The sequence below is a fragment of the Epinephelus fuscoguttatus genome, linkage group LG7, assembly GCF_011397635.1.
Source record: "Epinephelus fuscoguttatus linkage group LG7, E.fuscoguttatus.final_Chr_v1".
Classification (NCBI taxonomy): domain Eukaryota; kingdom Metazoa; phylum Chordata; class Actinopteri; order Perciformes; family Serranidae; genus Epinephelus; species Epinephelus fuscoguttatus.
Genome location: NC_064758.1, coordinates 4,282,137 through 4,303,590, shown reverse-complemented (window position 1 = coordinate 4,303,590; position 21,454 = coordinate 4,282,137). Strand labels below are relative to the sequence as shown.

Genomic DNA, 21,454 nt, shown 5'->3' with positions numbered 1-21,454 from the left:
GGGGGTTCATCTGCAAAAACTAATGAAAAAAAAAGGCATTTGGTATTTGGTACTCGGTATTCGGCCAAGCGTTTAATATTATTCGGCTTCGGCTTTGGCCACAAATTTTCATTTCGGTTTATCCCTACAAAAGTTATATTATTGTGCGCGACAGGCGCTTCATATAATAACATAACATTATACTATTTATCATGTTATACGGTGACATGTTTCACCTTATACTTACTACTTATATTGTTTACACAACAGCATGTCATCTCTGTCTGTCTGTCTCTCTGTACTAGGGCCTGACCGATATGGATTTTTTGGGGCCGATGCCAATTCCGATATTATGAAATAAAAACATCCAATAACTGATATATCGGCCGATTAAATTTTTACATTTTTCAATTTAAATCCCCCCCAAAATACCTGCTTTTGATGGCTTAAATATAGTTCAAACGCTCGTTACAAAGATATAAATTGATGGAAGAACATTTTACTGTTTTCAAACACTTTTATTATCAGAAATTGTGTGGAACAAGCAGCATATGAACAATTTGAACACAAAATAAATTAAAACTATGATGTGCAAAAAGGCAGTAAACCTCTAGGAAATAAATCATGCAAAGTCTATATGAATTAAGACATTCACATGTATGTTCGCAGTACCAGAGTTCTTCTTATTATTGCCAATTTAACAGAGGTAGGTTACAGTGCAAAAAATAACACAAGGACATCATTTCTAAGTAAAACATTCTGCATTTTATTAGTGATGAAAATATAAGTGTTAACATCGGCGTCAATTGGCCGATTGCCGATTATTCTCTAATGGCTATAATGGGCTGATTAAATCGACCGGCCGATAAATCGGTTAGGCCGTAGTCTCTACATGGTCACGCCTTTACAATTCTCCTCTGCTCTCTGTATTGCACACGGGAGGGCTGCCCAATTATGGAAAAAATCATGAGCACGATTATTTTGGTCAAAATTGAAATCACGCACGTGATGACTTAAATTGTTTACATGGCAGCATGTCATTTCTGTCTCTATGTGGTAGCACGTTTACAATTCTCCTCTGCTCTCTGCGTCGCGCACAGCGGAGTTCGGCCCCGATGCGCGCGCGCACACACACACACACACACACACACACACGGACCAACCTTGCTCTCCCTCTGCCATTTTCCATGCGCTGTTTTTGAAATCTTCCACGATCACCTGCCCGTCACATTATTTGTAGTTCACCTACTTGACTGGCTCGTGGAGTGAATAGAAGAGAGGAGGGGACTGTATTGCGCACACGCAGCTTCCATGGAAGTCAAAATAACATCTCCAGGCGATTTCATTAATTTTGAAATCGTCTGACCTCAAAACCGTAATCGTGATCACCAGATGATTAATTGCACAGCCTTAGTGCATGGCGGAGTTAGGCCCCGATGTGCACACATGTGCTCACACACACAAACATGTGTGCACACACAGACACAGGTGAGCAGACTAGAGTGCGGCTCGAGCCGCATTTTCCCGAGTCCAAGACATTTATAACCGAGCCAGGCCTGAACCTGCAGCATGGCACTGTGCACACAGTCAATGGAGCGGAGTCTGTGTTGCGTTCAGGCGTTGTCACGTAAATAACATTCCAGCACTTGAATAGCCCATTTATTCTTTATTCCAACAAATTAGACACATTTTCTTGGTCAGTCATTAAAATGGAAGCGAGTTTTACGTGCATCACTCAGCAATTTAAACGTGCATGCTTAATTTAATTAGGGCAAGCCACATCGCAAGCCCCGCAATGTAAATATTGCACACGTGTGCATCGCGATGGCGATGGTTTAAAGATATATCTTTCAGGCCTAATACACACTTACTAGGTACACCTTGCAGTGTTTCCTCTAGGAAGAAACAATTTTTTCAGCAGCGGGGGTGGTGGTGAGAGACCCTATTCTTCAAGACAACAGACTCTGACCTGGTGTTCCAGTGATGATGTCACTTTCAAGATCCCGCGAATAACGTTAATTCCAATAGGAGTAGGGATGCACCGAAATGAAAATTTGTGGCCGAAGCCGAATAATATTAAATGCTTGACCGAGTGCCGTTTTTTAGTTTTTCATTAGTTTTTGCAGATGAACCCCCTCCAGATTAGTGTTGTCACGGTACCAAAACTGGGACTCACAGTATGATACCAGTGAAAGTATCACGGTTATGAGTAGTATCAGGATACCACAGCGAAAATGAGGCAGATGTGCCTTTTGTCATTTATAAAAAGATAAATCACTTTTCTATAATACATCAATGATATTTCAATGGAATAAATTACTTACTGACTTATTCATACTTCAAAAACAGCATCAATCAGTGATGAACATAGGGGGGATCAAAATAAAATAAATAAAGAAAATAAGAATAAACCAGCCACCCTCCTCCCCTGGCAAGTCCCTTCATAAGTAAAGAACAGTCCCTAAAGTGCGAACGGCTCGTTTCTCCTCTGATGCGGCACATACTGTGTGCCGCAATGGCTCAGCTGTTCAGGTGCTTTTGGGCAGTCATGACAACAAGTTATTCACCTGGAGCCCGACTTCTCCGTCACCGTTAAGCCGTTATAATGCGCCGCCGTATTTGACAGGAATACGTATACCCCCACTGCTGCTCTCCTCACTACACTGGCTGCTGCGCTGTGCCAGTGCACAGATGTCGGTGGTGGTGCATTTGCAAAATAAATGTTTTGAAGGAGCAGCAGCGGCGGCAGTAATTTAGCAGCAGCGTGCCGCTTCTGCTAAATGAATATAGCGGAAACACTGCCTTGCTAGTAGTAGGTTGGACCACCTTCTGCCTTCAGACCTGCCTTAACTCTTGGTGGCATAGATTCAACAAGGTGCTGGAAACATCATTCAGAGATTTAGGTCCATATTGACATGATATCATCACCCTAACCCTATATCCATGATGCAAATCTCCCATTCCACCACATTCTAAGGTTGCTCTATGGGATTGAGATCTGGTGATATGGAGGCCATTGGAGTACAGTGAACTCATTGCCATGTTCAAGAAACCAGTTTGAGATGATTTGGCTTTGTGACATGGCGCATTATCCTGCTGGAAATAGTTATCAGAGAATGGGTACACTGTGGTCATATAGGGATGGACATGGTCAGCAACAATACTCAGGTAGGCTGTGACATTTAAACAATGCTCATTTGGCACTAAGGGGTCCAAAGTGTGCCAAGAAAATATCCCCCCACACCATTACACCACCACCACTAGAGAGTCTGTCGGGTTCAGGCCAGGCTCGGTCAAAATTGTCTTGGACTCGGGTCGGGTTCATTCAGGAAAATGCGCCCGAGCTGCACTCTTGTGTGCTCACCTGTGTGTGTGTGAGCACGTGTCTGTGTGTGGCTCCTCCCACCCCCCCTTGAAGGGCAAATAAATTTTATTTAATGTTATTTTCTATATAGGGCCAGATCACAACATAAGTCCTTTAAGGTTACCTTTCCCATAGAACAGGGTCCATATTCACAAAGATTCTCAGAGTCCTCTCAGAGAGCTCCTAACTTAGTCTAAAAATTCTTAGCAAGGAATCTTAGCTTAAGAGTGATTCAGGAAGTTTCTGAGAGCAACTCTGAGCAAGGAGGGGACAGAAACTTTTATCTTAGTAAGGAGGTGTGGTTGACCCCGTTGCTAGGTATGACGCAGTTTTCTAAAAGCTGTGATTGGTTGTTACAAAAAAAATGCGCTCCTAGTAATGAATGGACAGTGAAATCAGCCGATCATAGAACTTAGACTGTAAGCTATTAAGAAATGTGTAATCGTGAAAATAATTTTATGTCATGATGATGAAACTCAGCAAAATTAAATTAATTGTTACACAGCTTCAAAATGTTTAAACGTACCTCATTCACATGCCGATTAGCATATTGATTTGCTTATTGCTATGTTTACTCGCCATGCTGGTAATTTTACTACTTAATCTATTTGATATTAATGGTGGACGCAGACTCAGCTGTCAGCAATTACTGTGATTGCTGGCCTCCTTGTAAAAAGCGGTTTGATTTGGCAGAATGACCAAAACAACGAACGAAATGGAGGAAAAAAAGAATGACAAAGCCGAACTGGACAGAAGAGCAGTGCCTGCTGTTGGCACAGCTCGTGGAGGAGAACAAAGGAGTTTTAAGAGGGAAATTCGGTCCCGGGATCACGGCACAAGGGAAGAGGTAGACTTGGGAGCGTATTGCCCAACAAATCATTGCGTCGTTCCCTCTCCTTTCACGCACAAGCAATGAGTGTGAGAAGTGCCGGTACGTGCTGCAATCCAAAGTGGGCGTTATTGCGTTACTACGCTGGGTGGGAAAAGTAAGCTAATCCCTGATAAGGTCAACCACAAACATTATCCCTGCACTATCAAGCCAGTAGCATCTTATTAAATCACTGTCGTTCAATATACGGAGAATATCTCTCCTTCCTCTCTGTCTTTCCGTCATCTTCTCTGTTTAAGACATTCTTAGGCTTCTTAAAAGTCCTCCTCCCTCCTCTTAATAGTTTTTCACCTTAGGAGCTCTCTTAAGGCCTGAGATGCTTTGTGAATAACTTTTATCTTACCAAGGGAAAATTCTAAGAAAAATCTTAGAATTCTAAGATTTTTCTTCGAATGACGTCACTAAGAGCTACTTTTAGTCTTAGGATTCTTTGTGAATATGGGCCCAGGTCTATACCTTGTCCTTTTATTAAATAAACTAAATAACCTTATGTTATTTATTTTATTTACACCATGGCACGTCATTTCTGTCTACACATGGTCGCACATTTACAATTCTCCTCTGCTCTCTGTGTCCTGCATGGAGGAGTTCTGCCTGATGCGCACACACACACACACACACACACACACACACACACAGGTGAGCAAACTAGAACGGGCTCGGGCCGCATTTTCCTGACCGAACCCGACATGAGTCCGAGACAATTACACCCGAACCCGCAGCACGGCATTTACACACACTCAGTTGGAGTGGAGCCTGTGTTGCGTTGAGGCGTTGTCACGTAAATAACAAATTCCATCACTTGAATAGTAGACTTGCACTGATAAATCGGCAGTGCTCGGAATCGGGACGGTTTTCACGTGATTGGCCATGGCCTGTGACCGGCCAGTCAGTCTAAAATATGCTGATTTAAAACGCCGGTCAAATTCCCGGCGTGCAGCATGATTGACATCGTGTAACATCAGCAGCGCATGCACACGCACATGTGCAACTCACGGCTTGGGCGATGTGAGCAAGTGAAACATGGGCGGCTTCTCACCTTAAGCATTCACGCACACATATCAAAAAGAGAAGGAGAAAGTTGTTATTCAATTCAATTCAATTTTATTTATAAAGCCCAATATCACAAATCACAATTTGCCTCACAGGGCTTTACAGCATACGACATCCCTCTGTCCTTATGACCCTCACAGCGGATAAGGAAAAACTCCCCAAAAAAACCCCTTTAACGGGGAAAAAAAACGTTAGAAACCTCAGGAAGAGCAACTGAGGAGGGATCCCTCTTCCAGGACGGACAGACGTGCAATAGATGTCGTACAGAACAGATCAGCATAACAAATTAACAGTAATCCACATGACACAATGAGACAGAGAAAGAGAGAGAGAGAGAGATGCAGGTAATGACAGTAGCTTACAACAACATTATTGAAAGTAATAATATTATAGTTATAGTTCTGGCTACTGCGGTACAATATGTTGAAAGTATGTATTAATATCTGGCAGTATACAAGTGTGACAATAGTCATATGTGTATAATAATAGTAGAAGTATGACTAATGACTAATGATGGCAGCAGCAGCAGGAGGCATCTGGCAGGACCACGACAGCAGCACAACCACACACGTCACACTGTCCAGGCACTGCTGCGATATGAGTTAATCTGAGAGACAGTGGAGCACAAAGGCTCCGGAGAAGAAGCCGAGTTAGTGACATCCAGAATGGCTGAGTTAGTGACATCCAGAATGGCTGAGTTAGCAAGATGCAGTAATAGAATACGAGAGAGAGAGAGAGAGAGAGAGAGAGAGAGAGAGAGAGAGAGAAGGTGAAAAGGTGCCCGGTGTATTATAGGGGGTCCTCCGGCAGACTAGGCCTAAGTCAGCCTAACTAGGGGCTGGTACAGGGCAAGCCTGAGCCAGCCCTAACTATAAGCTTTATCAAAGAGGAAAGTCTTAAGTCTAGTCTTAAATGTGAAGACGGTGTCTGCCTCCCGGACCGTAACAGGAAGATGATTCCACAGGAGAGGAGCCTGATAGCAAAAGGCTCTGGCTCCTGATCTACTTTTGGAGACTTTAGGGACCACGAGTAACCCTGCGTTCTCAGAGCGTAGAGTTCTGGTGGAATAATATGGCACTATGAGCTCTCTAAGATATGACGGAGCTTGACCATTTAGAGCTTTATAAGTTAACAGTAGGATTTTAAATTCAGTTCTGGATTTTACAGGGAGCCAGTGCGGAGAAGCTAAAACAGGAGAAATATGATCTCGTTTCTTAGTTCCTGTTAGTACACATGCTGCTGCATTCTGAATTAGCTGGAGAGTTTTTAAGGACTTACTAGAGCTACCTGATAATAGAGAGTTACAGTAATCCAGCCTTGAGGTAACAAAAGCGTGGACCAATTTTTCTGCATCTTTTCAGGTCAGGATAGGCCTAATTTTCGCAATATTACGCAGATGAAAAAATGCAGTCCGTGAGCAATGCCATCTAGAGAAACTATGTCATCAGATAAAGAGTCTCTGAGTTGTTTGGGGCCAAGAACAATAACTTCAGTTTTGTCTGAATTTAACATCAGGAAATTGGTGCTCATCCAAGTTTTTATGTCTTTAAGGCAGTTATGGAGTTTAGTTAATTGATTACTTTCTTCTGGCTTCATCGATAAATACAACTGTGTATCATCTGCATAACAATGGAAATTTATAGTGAGATTTCTACTGCAGACCTGCCAACCTGTACGCATTTTGCGTACCAGGCACGCATTTTGACATCAAAGTACGCTGGTACGATTTGATGCTCTAAAAGTACGCATATCATTCGATCGCGCATTTCGCCGGTTTCAGTGTATTTGTCTATGCAAGATGTCACTCAAGTTGATACCCGGTGAATATAGGTGCGTAGGCGGAACGAAAAGATTTCGGCCAATCAGATTGCTGCATATTGCCCCCCCGCCCTCCCATCCACGGCTGACTAAGAAAGATGCGCTTGATTCATTTCCATCCAGTTAGACAGTACACTGTCGCCCTCACCGTCAAGATAGATGAACCCTCTTCGCCCACACCTCTGGGTAGTCCTCAGTGATGACTCTATCAATTCAAACAACGCTGACAGGTAAAATGACGTAAGAAATGCAAAAATTGAGAGCTTTGAGAGCTTCTGTCTGTAAGCAGTTAGCTTCTGTCTGTAAACAGTTAACTTTAGCTTCTGTCTATTAGAGCTAGCTTCTATCTTAGCAGTTAGCTTCTGTCTGTAAACAGTTAACTACAGTCTCATAGCAGTTAGCTTCTGTCTGTTAGCAGTTAGCTCTTATTAGCTCCTCACCGTCAGCTCAGACCGGAGTTACCATGTGTTCAGTTCGGTAGACGCTATCACCTTCTCACGCTCGTTTAAGAAATCTCACTCCACCACCGAGTCCTTTTTTATTTATTTTTTTACGCCCTCTAGTGTGTTCACTCGTGTGTGTGTGTGTGTGTGTGTGTGTGTGTGTGTGCGCGGTTCTATAGGAAAGGTTACCTTAAGTGACTTCTTTGTGATCTGGCACTATATAGAAAGTAAAATTAAATAAAATTAACTTGACCTTCAAGGGGGGGCAGGGCGAGGTGCCCCCCTAATAAAATGGTAGGGCAAACACTGAAGTAAATAGTGTCAAAGTCGCCTGTCGTCGATACATTGCTGGTGAGAATTGTACCAAGGTAAGCAAATTGCAGACAAATTTACATTCAACTGTGTTATGAAACCATGTGCCCTGCCTGAATAACTATAACACACTTATGATAAAAAGACGTTTTGTTTGATGAGTCTGCTGAATTTCTATAAGAAAAAAACAAGGCAATAAGAAAAGAGTAGTTCTAATAAGTGTCGTACTACACAAGAACATGATGAGGAATGCTGATGTAATGCACTTGTCTATGATCTATTCTCTATTTCTGTATGAAATTGCATGAAAATAGGATTTCGCCATGTGATGTTTCAAAATTTTCTCGGGGGAGAGCCCCCTGAATCCCACTTGAAATCTTTCTTTTTGTCACAACAGGACATATTACTGTATTTTTTAAGCAGATGATCAATGCTACCATCAGATTGATGAAATTGACCTTGATCTGTGCCATAAAACAAATATTGGGCATCTATGGACGTATGTGGGGCTTAGGCCTATAGATATGAATATGTAAACATACGCTCGTTTTTTCTGTTTGCCACATGTGCATATTGACTTTTATGGTAAAAAAAACAAAACAAAAAAGTGCCGCCGTGTCCGCATATTTTCATGACCACGCACAAGTGTCTGGTAAGGTGGTACTCATAACCTTTCTTCAAGGTTGGCAGGTCTGCTAATGATGTTACCTAAAGGAAGCATATATAGAGTAAATAGGATTGGTCCGAGCACAGAACCTTGCAGAACTCCAAAACAAACTTTGGTACATAAGGACGATTCATTATGAACATGAACAAACTGAAAACGATCAGATAAATAAGATTTAAACCAGCTCAGTGCAGAACCTTTTAGGCCAATTAATTGATCCAGTCTCTGCAGTAGAATTTGATGGTCAATTGTGTCAAACGCCGCACTAAGATCTAATAAAACAAGTACAGAGACGAGTCCTTTGTCTGAAGCAATCAGAAGGTCGTTTGTAATTTTAACTAGTGCTGTCTCAGTGCTATGATGCACTCTAAATCCTGACTGAAATTCCTCAAATAGATTATTATCATGGAGAAAATCACACAGCTGGTCTGCAACTACTTTCTCAAGGATCTTTGACATAAAGGGAAGATTAGATATTGGTCTATAGTTGGCTAACACCTCTGGATCCAGGGTGGGCTTTTTTAGTAGAGGTTTAATTACAGCTACCTTAAAAGACTGTGGTACATAGCCTGTTAATAAGGATATATTGATCATATCTAATATATGAGTGTTAACTAAAGGAAAGACCTCCTTAAGTAGCCTAGTTGGGATGGGGTCTAAGAGACACGTTGATGATTTAGATGAAGAAATCAATGCGGTCAATTCTTGAAGAGAAATTGGGGAGAAGCAATCTAAATATATATTAGGTTTTACAGCTGTGTTTGAGGTTAGATAGGTACTATCTGAGGACAGGAGGTCATGAATTTTGCCTGTAATAGTTAGAATTTTGTCATTAAAAAAGCTCATAAAATCATTACTGCTAAGGGCTAAAGGAATACAAGGCTCAATAGAGCTCTGACTCTCAGTCAGCCTGGCTACAGTGCTGAAAAGAACTGGGGTTGTTCTTATTGTCTTCTATTAATGCTGAGTAATAGTTTGCTCTGGCATTGCGGAGGCCCCTCTTATAAGTTTTGAGACTGTCTGTCCAGATTAAATGAGATTCTTCCAGTTTGGTTAATCGCCAATTCCTTTCAAATTTTCGCGATATTTGTTTTAACTTATGGGTTTGAGAGTTATACCAAGGAGCGAACTTTCTTTGCTTTTTTAACTTCTTTTTAAGAGGAGCTACAGAGTCAAGTGTTGTTCGCAGCGAGCCTACAGCGCTATCGACAAAATGATCAAAGTCGGTACAGGAAACCTCTGTTACTGAGGGACTTGGTATTGAATTTAATGACGGAGTAATCTTTTCCTTAAATTTTGCGACAGCACTATCTGATAAACATCTAGTATAGTAACTGTTGCTGAGTGCCGTGTAATCGAGTAAAAAGAAATCAAAAGTAATCAGATAATGATCCAATAGCGAGGGATTCTGTGGAAAGACTTTTAGATTATCAATTTCAATTCCATACGTCAGAACTAGATCGAGGGTATGGTTAAAACAGTGAGTGGGTTCATGTACACCCTGACTGAGTCTAATAATGAGATAAACGCGGTAGCCAGGGAGTCATTATCAACGTTGACATGAATGTTAAAATCGCCTACAATAATAACTTTATCTGATTTAAGAACTAAACTGGATAAAAACTCTGAGAATTCAGATACAAATTCAGAATACGGGCCAGGAGCACGGTACACTATAACAAATAAAAGTGGCTGCGAGGTTTTCCAGGTCGGATGTAAAAGACTAAGAACGAGGCTTTCAAATGAATTATAATCTAGTTTAGGTTTAGGGCTGATTAACAGGCTAGAGTTAAAAATGGCTGCAACTCCCCCTCCTCGGCCACTGCCTCGAGGAATGTGGGTATTATTATGACTGGGAGGAGTGGATTCATTTAGACTTACATATTCATCTGGACACAGCCAGGTTTCAGATATCAGATAGAGACCTGATATTTAACAGGCATTTAATTCTCCTGTTTTGTCTTTCTGTCACAGAAGAGGTTTTAATTTTTATGAGGTTGTTATGCACAACTCCTCTTTGTTTAATTTCAGATTTAAATAATTTAGGTGGTCGGGGGACAGACACCGTTTGTATAAAACTATGAAAACTATGGCTGGGTAACTGAACTAGAAGCTCAGAGAGGCGTATAGGACTGCGACTCTGAGTCCTGGTCTCAACTCTGGGTTGTCAGGGATTTAAATTACTATTTAAGTTTGCCAGGTTCCTAGAAATGAGAGCAGCTCCATCCAAAGTGGGATGAATGCCGTCTCTCCTAATAAGACCAGGTTTTCCCCAAAAAGTTTGCCAATTATTAACGAAACCCACATCGTTTGCTGGACACCACCTGGACAGCCAGCGATTAAATGATGCGGCTAAACATGTCATCACTGGTCAGATTTGGGAGGGGTCCAGAGAAAACTACGGAGTCCGACATCGTTTTTGCATATTCACACACCGAGGCAATATTAATTTTAGTGACCTCCGATTGGCGTAACCGGGTGTCATTGACACCGATGTGAATAACAATCTTACTGAATCTACGTTTAGCTTTAGCCAGCAGTTTTAAATTAGATTCAATGTCGCCCGCTCTGGCCCCAGGGATACATTTGACTATGGCCGCTGGTGTTGCTAACTTCACATTTCTCAGAATAGAGCTGCCAATAACCAGAGTTTTATCCTCAGAGGGTGTGTCGCTGAGTGGGGAAAAGCGGTTGGAAACGTGAACAGGCTGGTGGTGAGCCGTGGGCTTCGGCTTGGAGCTGTACTTCTGGCGAATCGTAACCCAACCTCCCGGCTGAACAGGAGTTACCGGAGGACAGTTAGCAGAGGCTAAGGCTATGCTATGTGGCTCCGCACCGGCTACAAGGGGCTGGCTAACTACCGTAGCTACTGAATGGTTTTCCATGGTGCGGAGCCGCGCTTCTAATTCACTAAGCCTCGCCTCCAACGCAGCAAATAAGCTACACTTGTTACAATTACCACTGTCGCTAAAGGAGGCAGAGGCATAACTGAACATTTGGCACACCGAGCAAGAAAGAGCAGAGGGAGAAGCCATCGCTAACTTTAAAGCTAATGTAGCTACCAAGGCTAGTAACGTGCAAACAACAGCTAAGAGATTAGCGAGAAAGTCGTAGAAAGGAGGAGAGCTATAAGTGCTTAAACAGAACTAGTGTGGGTTAAGACTTGAAGTAGACGTTAAAGCAACTGAAGTGAGAAAACAGGCTACTAGAATTCACCAGAGCAGTACAGAGACGCTGTCACAGAAACACCGGAAATGACACAACTCGCTTATCGCAATACGTCAGCACGTCAGGCACGTCCCAAATATAATCGTGTGCTATAAAGTGGTTTGAAAAAAATGAAATCGGAATCGGCCAAAATCGGAATCGGCCATCTAAACACTGCAAATTGGAAATTGGTATTGGCCCAAAAAATTGTAATCGGTGCAAGTCTATTGAACAGGCCATAGCACAACACAGCAGCATGTCAAGTGGGCCAAACCCGAGCAAAATTTTTGATTTGTTATCCGAATATGGAATTGGCCAACATGCTTTTTCTTGTTTATGCACAATGAATTAATATTATATACATTGAAAAGCATTGTATTTCGTATCTCCATCTGCTGGGGGGCCATCACGATAAGCGTATCCATGCATAATATGATGATAACTCCACTACAGAAGAGACTTGATGATCACTAAAATTACGTGGGGAAAAAGTAAAGTTGTAGTATATCGGCATATCTGATATCGGCAAAAATCCAATATTGTGCATCCCTAGTTGTCAGTTTGTTTTTCTCTGCGTGAGAACATGTGAAAAGTATTAATTGCGTGAAACACACAGTCAATGCATGAAAGTTGGCAGCTCTGCAAGAAGTGGAGACATAGGGACAGGCCATCCAAAATGGAGTCTGTTCCCGGAAATCAGAGATGTCTTTTCACCCTAGTTTACATAAATTTTGCTTTAGTTAGCTAAATTAGTCTTTGCTGGTGTTATGGTGTAGTGTAAGTGTAGTCCAAATGGCCATATGATAATAATGTTGAGTTATTGTGTTCATAATTGCATATTTGCTCTCTGAGAACTTTATGAACAACGTAAATGAGTATATTTAATTTGGCAATAGAATGCTGATAATGACTTCTCTGCATTTTAAGACCTGACTGACCATTTCTGCCATGCCTTGTTATTCTTGTGGTGCTCGTCCAGCTTTGTGTGACAGAATTCTCAGTGTTTCTCAATCTTTTTAAATCATTATTCATTTTGTTTCTCAGATGGTTGTGTTTGATTGTTCAGTTGTTGAACAGTGCCTCAACCAAACTGATAATTTTTTAGCACAGGCCAGAAAGTTTGTAGCACAAATATAAAATGTCCATTACCGCCTGTACAAATCACAAGTAATGCGGTTCATCATTTAAACACACTGGCAAAGGATATCAATTAGGGGTGGGCGATATATATCGTTAACGATAATATCGTCATTGTTGTTTTAACAATGTGCAAATTTACGTTATCGAGTATGCAAATGACTTCACAAAAACAACTGAAAACACGCGCTGAAACCAGGTTGAAACCCCACACATTCGCCGAACAAGAGTTACGTAACTTGTGTGCAGTAGCACGCTGCAGTACACCTAGGTGGTCCCATATCTCTCACTGGCACCTTCCCGGCAGGTAAGCCTGCTGCTAAACAAACATTAGAGAGACAACATGGCAACACCGCCCACGGATGCTCCAGCAGCTTTGGAAGACGTGGGTCAACTGTAGTGATATGTCCCAGCCTGTAAGGTGGGAACTCATGCTGTATTGTGTTGCAGGGGAACAATTAACGGGTTGCTCAAGTACCTGAAGCCTGCGTGGTTCATGAGTGGTTTGTTGGTGGTTTGGTTTATACCAATAAAAAACTGAACATGGTGTCAGAAGTAGTCAGATGCGAGCGACAGTACTAGTGACTTAGTCTGCATATAGCAACACACGAAAGTGTCTAGTTGTAGGTGGGGAAAGTTCGCAGTACCGGAAGACCATCTACGGAGCTACCTAGCCTAGCCACAGTTAGCTAAACGAAGCAGCAACATGGCACAATTTCAAGTCTCCCCTCCGGAAAGGATCACCTTGAAGGCTGAAGACTGGCCTAAATGGATTAAACGCTTCGACAGATTCTGCATTGCTTCTGGATTGGAGACGCAAGCAGAAGAGAATCGCAGGAATGTGATCTTTGAGAGAGCAAAGTTTAATCAGCGGCATTAAGAAATGGGCGAGATGGCAGACAGTTTCATTACGGCGCTGCACTGCGGTTACAGGGCTCTACATGATGAGATGGTGAGGGACAGGCTTGTGGTGAGTCTGCGGGACAAACAGCTATCTGAACAGTTGCAAATGGATCCGGAATTGACGCTACAAAAGGCCGTCACCAGAGTCAAACAGAGCGAGCAGGTAAAAAAGCAGCAGGAAATGTTAAGAACATTTTTCCTTTACAACATTGTGTCCATTAATATCATCCATGAGAAACAATTAATGAGCTATAACTCAGGCTGTTAAAAACACATATTTAAAAGAATGTTGTCTGATTATCGTTATCGTCAAAATCCCCCAAAATATCTAGATATTATTTTTTGTCCATATTGCACACCCCTAATATCAATGCATACAATGCACACAATAAATATAACATTTTATAAATGATAAGAACTTGAAATGTTTTCAGAAAAACATTTTTATAAAAACGTTTTCAGTTTAGACAAGTATCTTATTTTCACAAACAATACAATGATGCAATACAGTAATACAATAAAAACATTCGCTCATTTGGTATCATAGGATGAACAGTTAATCATAAAACATCGTTTTTGTCGGTATATCTTTATTTTGCGGAATTGGCACATCTTTCTCTTCAAGTATGTCTTTTTCTCTTTCGGTCTCTTTTTGTTTGGGGTTTTTGTCGAGGGGCTGAAAATACCTCTTCATTTTCACCGCTGCTTTGCTGAAGTGAAGGAACGATGGGAGAGGCTAGAGGTAACGGCACAGGAATTGTGGGAATTGTAGTTAGATATACAGGATACTACGAATGGTCATTATCCCAGTAGTTTTTTTTGGTAGGATAACGATGAGCCATCGCTCATGTCATGTGTCAGATTTCACCAGAAAAATACAGACCACCAGTGTTGGGAACGTTACTTTAAAAAAAGTAATTAGTTATAATTACTAGTTACTTTCCCCAAAAAGTTACTGAGTTAGTAACTGAGCATTGCACTATCAACGTAGCTAATTACCTGGAAAGGTAACCAAGGTTACTTTTTTATAAAATGCTCAAATATGTCAAATTGCTTGGACACCCCCCCTTAATGGAACTGTATGTAATGAAACTCAACATTGAATATGTTAAATGAATGAAATTGACACATAATAAAATAAATCATGATAAAACATTGTAGCCAATGCTTATCTATACCACACAGCACTCTTGACCACTATGTAAATGTCCCACGGTATTTGCTAAATAAATTTGCAAATATTTGTTAAATATTTGAAGTTAATTATTGAAGAATAAATCACCTGGAAAGCTGGCGCTGCTCCACATAATTTAAAAGGTAACTAAGCTTACACAGAGCGGTGGAAATGTCCATGCAGCTGCAGACAGGTGTGGCTGGATGATTGATGCGTACATGCTGATTCGGGTGCTATCAGAGCGTATGGAGTGTATGTCGCTGACAGAAAGAAAGAAAAATAAAAAAAAGATAGAAAAGCAGCGTACAACTCACATATTTATTTCTCACAGTTGCGCACACGTTGGCATGCAGAAGCACCGTCTGTGTGTCGAGGGTGTGAGCCGCAGCTTCAGCTGCTCAGGTAGAGAGGCTGTGTAGCCCGGTGTGATTATTATTTTTTTTTTTTATTTATTTTTTTTTTAAGATATTTTTTTGGCCATTATTTGCCTTCAATGGACAGGGCAGTTAAGTGTGAAAGGGGGGGAGAGAGAGAGAGAGAGAGGGGATGACATGCAGCAAAGGGCCACAGGCTTGTTTCTTATCTGTGAAATACAAGTAAATACAAGCTCAAGGTGTCAGTATACAGCGACAGACATGAGGTCTGCGTCACCGCAACGCAAAGCTCCAGTTCTAGGGAGGTGCATGTCAGGCTATGGCATAGGTTACAGCATAGGTTCCACGTCAACGTTCAACGCAGAACTACAAAATGCGTGTTAGTTTTAGCTTGGCTAGTTGTATTACTAGTATATACAAAAAGTTGTATTTAAATTTGCATGTATTTGCAAAAACTAATGTATGCAGTAAAAAATGAACACTTGGCGTCCGTGTGTTGATACAATACGGCCATACAAAATATTGCGATACAATGCTGTATAGTTTTTTTCCTTCCACCCCTGCCATGTATAGTAGCCTTGGCCATCAGTGTGACTGTGTGTGTGAATGGGTGAATGTGACTCATAAGAACTTTGAGTGGTTGGAAGACTAGAAAAGTTCTATATAAGTGAAGTCAATTTACCATTTTACTCTAGTCCACACAGTTTTCTCCTTTATCAAATAAGTGGCCTTGGCTTGATTAGGTCATGCTGAGGTGTCGCTGTGTGTCTCTGAATGTCTTGAAAATAATAATGATTTATGACATCAGATGAGGTGGTTCACCTCCACACTAATAAGTTGTGTGAAACCCTGCATGTGTTTGCAGTTACATCATGTCAAAGATGATGGCCACTGATAAGATTGGTATAAAATGATCGTACAATTAATGAATGGTTGTATGCTCTTTGTACATAGCTCATCAGTTGGAGCAGACAAAGACAGCACGAACTGCAGGGATTTGAGCATCCCCTACCATCAACGGGCCCTGAGATGACATCACAGCAGCCTCACCTTCCCAATGCTGTTATTCCTCCCCAGCTTGCCCAGAACTCCTCTGCTCAGCAGGCCCGGCATCACATTCAGGCTAATCAGCTGGACTCAAGTCAGAGCAGTGCAACTGCTGGGCGTCTGGATCACAGAGCTCTGACAGGCAGGCCGGGCTGCTCCGGGGTGGCAGCAGCCAGCGGAGAGCTGGCCAATAGGAACAATTCTGCATCCTGCACCAACTCCAGCTTGTCCAGAAGAGATGTGGGCTTTGAGCCGTGGCCTGAGGAAGCAGTGGACAATTCCCATGGGCTGTACTCACTTCACCGCATGTTTGACATAGTTGGAGCCCAGCTAACCCATCGTGATGTCAGGGTACTGTCATTCCTTTTTGTTGACGTGATTGACGAGTATGAGCGCGGTGGCATCAAGAGTGGAAGGGATTTCCTGCTGGCCCTAGAGCGCCAGGGTCGCTGTGATGAGACCAACTTCCGACATGTTCTCCAGCTTCTAAGGATTATTACCCGACATGACCTATTGCCTTATGTCACACTCAGGAAACGGCAGGCTGGTGAGTAATGCAGTTTCATCACTATGTTGACACCAGGCTTTAAATGCATGTTGAATAATTGACAGTATGATTTAAAGGTCTTACTATTATTAAAGGGACAGTTCACCCCAGAATCAAAACTATATATTTTCCTCTTACCTGTAGTGCTTTCTATAAATCTATATTGTCTAGATGTGAGCTGCTGAGTGTTGGAGATGTCAGCCGTGGAGATGTCTCTATGGTTTGAAATTGCTTCTCCCTTCAGTGGAGTTTGACACACAAACACACATGCATGCACACTTCATGTACTTTTACTTGTGTGTCAACTGTGCCACGAGCTGATTGTCTTAAGCGCTCTGAGTTTTGCGGCACTGTTGCTGCTGGTCTGCTGCTTGCTCCTGTGATGCTAATGTGTAGCCTATGGTTATGAGTTGTGTCCATGAAGGTAATAAAATTATAACATGCATAAAATATGATTTCAGTTAAATGTAATAACTGTCAGTTCTGTCAATATAATGCAGTTAATTCAAATAAACACAAGAAGTTTGTGCTCCAGAGAAAGGAACAGCACTCAGTGAATAACCTCCTAAGCCCTATGATAAGCTATTATGGCAAGGCTTAACTATACAGACCAGTGAGCAGTGATAACTAACATGTCTTTGGGGTCATCAGGTGGGAACCTCCTTTCACCAGTGTTTCATCTAGTTGGTCCCACGACACCTCCAGGAGGCTAGACAGTGATCTCTGGCGTCCCAGAGACACTCCCCTAATGCCAGGTCTCACTGCTCCCCGCACCAACCCAACAACCTCCTTTACTTTACACATGGCTTTCTCAGCCCAAACAGCACTGTCACATTCAACAAACCCAGGCTCCGTACATGCGAGCTCCAGGTAGAAGCAGTGCTGATACTACCTTTCCTAGCACATTCACCATACTCTGTTTCACACGCTACATAGCATAACTCCAATATAAGCTAAAGTTAAGGAGATAGATAAACACACAGGATCAGCAAACACACTCACCTTGCAGCATTGTCTCAAACAAAAGGGATTCAAATAGGCTACTCCCACACTTAAATATACTTCCTCTTCCTGGATTTTCTTCTGAGAGGACTGATTGGTGGATCTCTCCACCTGATCTCAAGGAGTTATGTACCCTGCTTAGTAGTTCCCCCTGCTGGCCCCCAACTGACATTATTTCTTCGCTTCAAGATCCATTGGCTACATCTAACTGCTTCATCTGACATTTCCTTCACTGTCTTCCTCAAACTCTGTCCCCGCACTCCGAGTTCCCCCAGGAGCGAGACAGCTGATCTTGCTATGAATCCCCTACACCCCACTTCCACTGGACAAATCCTAGTTTTCCATCCTCGCTGCTCAGCTTCTGCTCCTAAGTCTGCATATCTAAGCTTTTTTCTTTCATAGGCTTCTTCCACTGAGTCTTCCCAAGGAACTGTCAGCTCAATGAAATAAACTATTCATTGACTCACTGACCACAACACTATGTCAGGCCTCTGCCTGGTACAAACTATTTCCTGGGGAACAACGAGCTTTCCCCCTAAATCTACTTGCATTTCCCAATCACAAGCACCTTCTAGGCGGCCACACCCTTGCCTCCTTACTGACTTATCCCTTCTGTATTTCTCTCTCTCACGGACAAACTGAATTGCTAAACTCCTATCCTTAACACCTTCTGAATTCACCTGTCTTCGTTTCCCTTCGATGCCTGCAGCTAAACATTTCAACACCTGGTTATGTCGCCATGTATATCGGCCTTGTGACAAGCTAACTTTACAGCCTGACACAATATGCTTTAAAGTTGCGGTACCTGAACACAATGGGCATGATGGGTCCCCATTTACCCACAGTTTTAGGTTCTAGGGGGTTGGTAACACATCATATGTAGCCCCTACCAGTAATCTAATACGATTCTCCTCTATATTCCACAGGTCCCTCCAACTAAGCTTCCTCTTCTCTACACTTTCCCACTTCAACCACTGTCCCTGTTTAGCCTGGGCCACTGCCTTTGCACCCTTTAATATCTCCTCCTGTCTATGTATCTGTTCCACAACCGGCTTTCTTTTATCTTTGAGACCTGCTTTATTCCATACTGGTTTGCCTGAGCCAAGCCCCAGGCCGCCCCGGCCACACTGAACATTACCTACAATCTCTGCATGCCTAAGAGCTGCCTCTGCCTCCTGAACTGCCGATCTTGGCTTCCATTTCAAGTGAAGGGTAAGGGAAACGCTTAGTATGCTGTTCACAGAGATAGCACTGGCGATCTGAACCGGTCAGTGGCGAAAAAAGCACTTCTAATGCGTAAACTTATACGGGACGCATTTGCCCCCATATCTACCTCGCAGCTGCCGGTTGCATCCGCCTCCCTCAATACTGAACCAATTTTAAAACGAGTTGTACCTATGAATCATACGCACACATACACATGGGGAAATAGGGCCCAGGTTGAAAAATACCGAAGTTGTTCTTTAATTATACATTCATATTGTTTTTTTTGTGCAGTCTTGTAATTCTGCATGTGCCCACCACTAGAGTAAATCTAAAAAAAAATCAGAGCATTTTGAAGCTCATTTTTCCACCAAAAAAAACAATTGAGGATCATAACCTCGGGACCCCCTAGCAGGTTCCGGGTCTCGTATCCTTCTCACCTTTTTTACCCCTGACCCATTTTCATGCCTGATATAAATCAAGGGTAACACACAATACACGTTAAGTAAACCTACCTTGATTTCAAGTTGTTATAGACAACATTCTTGAGGTCCTTTATCACTCTGGGGTCTTGCGGGGCACCGCTCATCTCCTCCAACAGATGCAGAGGCACAATGGCGGACAGAGTTGGGGACTTCTCTTCAGACATTACAAGTGTGGCTGCCGTCAGTGGCTTTAGAGCTTTTACCACATCTTCTGCAACTGTTATATCTTCCTCTGTCAGAGTTCAGAGATCGCTTTCATTCCTGCATACTTCAGGTGACAGCAGAGCTTAGCTTCCACTCTTTTATCACCTCGGACAACAGTTCAGCTAGGTTACTTGCCGTGTGGCTGGTTTCAATTGACCTATGCTGTTTCTGAAATTGCATATTTCTGTACTTATACTTTATATTTGTGCATAAGTGCGTTCACACTGAGAAGTATGGAAAAATGCAGTGCACTATGAGTACCCGGATAGTGCACTCAAAATGGTTAAGAAGTTGAGTATGGAACTATGGACACTTCTCACCCTCAGTGGTCGCTATCTTGGCTACGTAGCGGAAGGGGAGGGACCATTTTTCAAACTGGAAATTGTGGCCGAGGTGCACTAAGCACTAGGGATGTCCCGATCACATTTTTTTTTGCATCCGATCCGAGTCCTTTATTTTGAAACCGAGTCTGATACCAAGTCCGATCCAATACTTTGCAAAGCATCAAGAAAGAAAAAAAAAAAGAATGCATCCAAGTTGTCCCATAAGGTTTGTTTTTTATTTAAATAGTATCCAAAAAGCTTATTGGTGGTTCAGCAGCACAAAATGTAAACAAATTCAGTATCTTCTTCTTGTCTTTAACAAACAAAATAGGCCTATATCTTTTGTAGTGGTTTGACACATGAACCAAATATTTTTCTTTTACTCAGTCAAACGCCACAAAGAAACCATAAAACCCATAAAACAGGTCCCTTAACACCAAAATTAAATTGTTTTTACCTGGTTTCTGCAGAACAAAAGAATTATACTCAATTTTCAAAAATACAAATACAACTGTAATCAGTTTCAAGAAAGTATATATTTTTTTAGCCAAAGAAAAGAAATGTTCTGTTCTGTTCAGTCAGTTCAATCCAGTTCAAACAAAAAACTCCACTTCAGGATTTCCAAATAACATATCACAGTTCAATTCAGTTCAGTCCACACAGTTCACTAAACAAAAGAAAACTCCACCCCAGGTTTTCTCGTAAACAAGGAAGTAAAGAAAATCCACTGTTTGCTCTGACTCGGTTCAGTTTCAAAACAATAAATCAAACCCGGCCCGAAGGTTCCAAATAAGGAATAATGCAACAAAAAGTAACCCCTGGCTTTTGCCAACTCACGGGACCGTGGGTGAATGCCGTAACACTCTGGCATTGTTTCGGGCGTGGAGGCTTCGTAGTATCCCTTGATATCTGTGGCGGGGAATCTGAAGTGAGGCCGGTGACCGGATGGATGATATTCCACAGGGAAGCGTATCTTTTTCGTGGACTTTGAGCAGTGTAAAATGCTGTGGTAGGCTAAATATGCAGAGGACTTCTGGCTCATTTCTCACTTGCCGGCATCTCTCGCCATACTGCCAGGAGCGACATAATGTAGGGGCTGGTCTACCTGGGCTCAGCTGATCGAGCCATCCCACTGGCCAATAGCACTGGTGGGTGTGTCTGGAGGTGAGCAAGCCATCAGCTGATAACCACTGTCTTATAAAAAAAAAATATATTTATAAATATATAGGATCGCCACACTTTATACATTGGAAAACAGAGGCAACAATGAACAACATATTTGAAAAACCTGGCCATTTTTGTTGTTTTGATTCTTCCAATCTT

The 21,454-nt window shown here is 42.2% G+C and overlaps 1 protein-coding gene across 1 annotated transcript in view; it reads left to right on the top strand.

Moving 5' to 3' along the window:
- Positions 1–21,454, top strand: part of dedd (death effector domain containing) — a 45,127-nt gene that overhangs the window by 3,957 nt on the left and 19,716 nt on the right. Inside the window, exon 2 of the mRNA XM_049581742.1 lies at positions 16,275–16,914. Coding sequence (XP_049437699.1) covers positions 16,350–16,914 — 565 coding nt within the window. The 5' untranslated portion in view covers positions 16,275–16,349. The remainder of the gene's footprint in view (positions 1–16,274; positions 16,915–21,454) is intronic.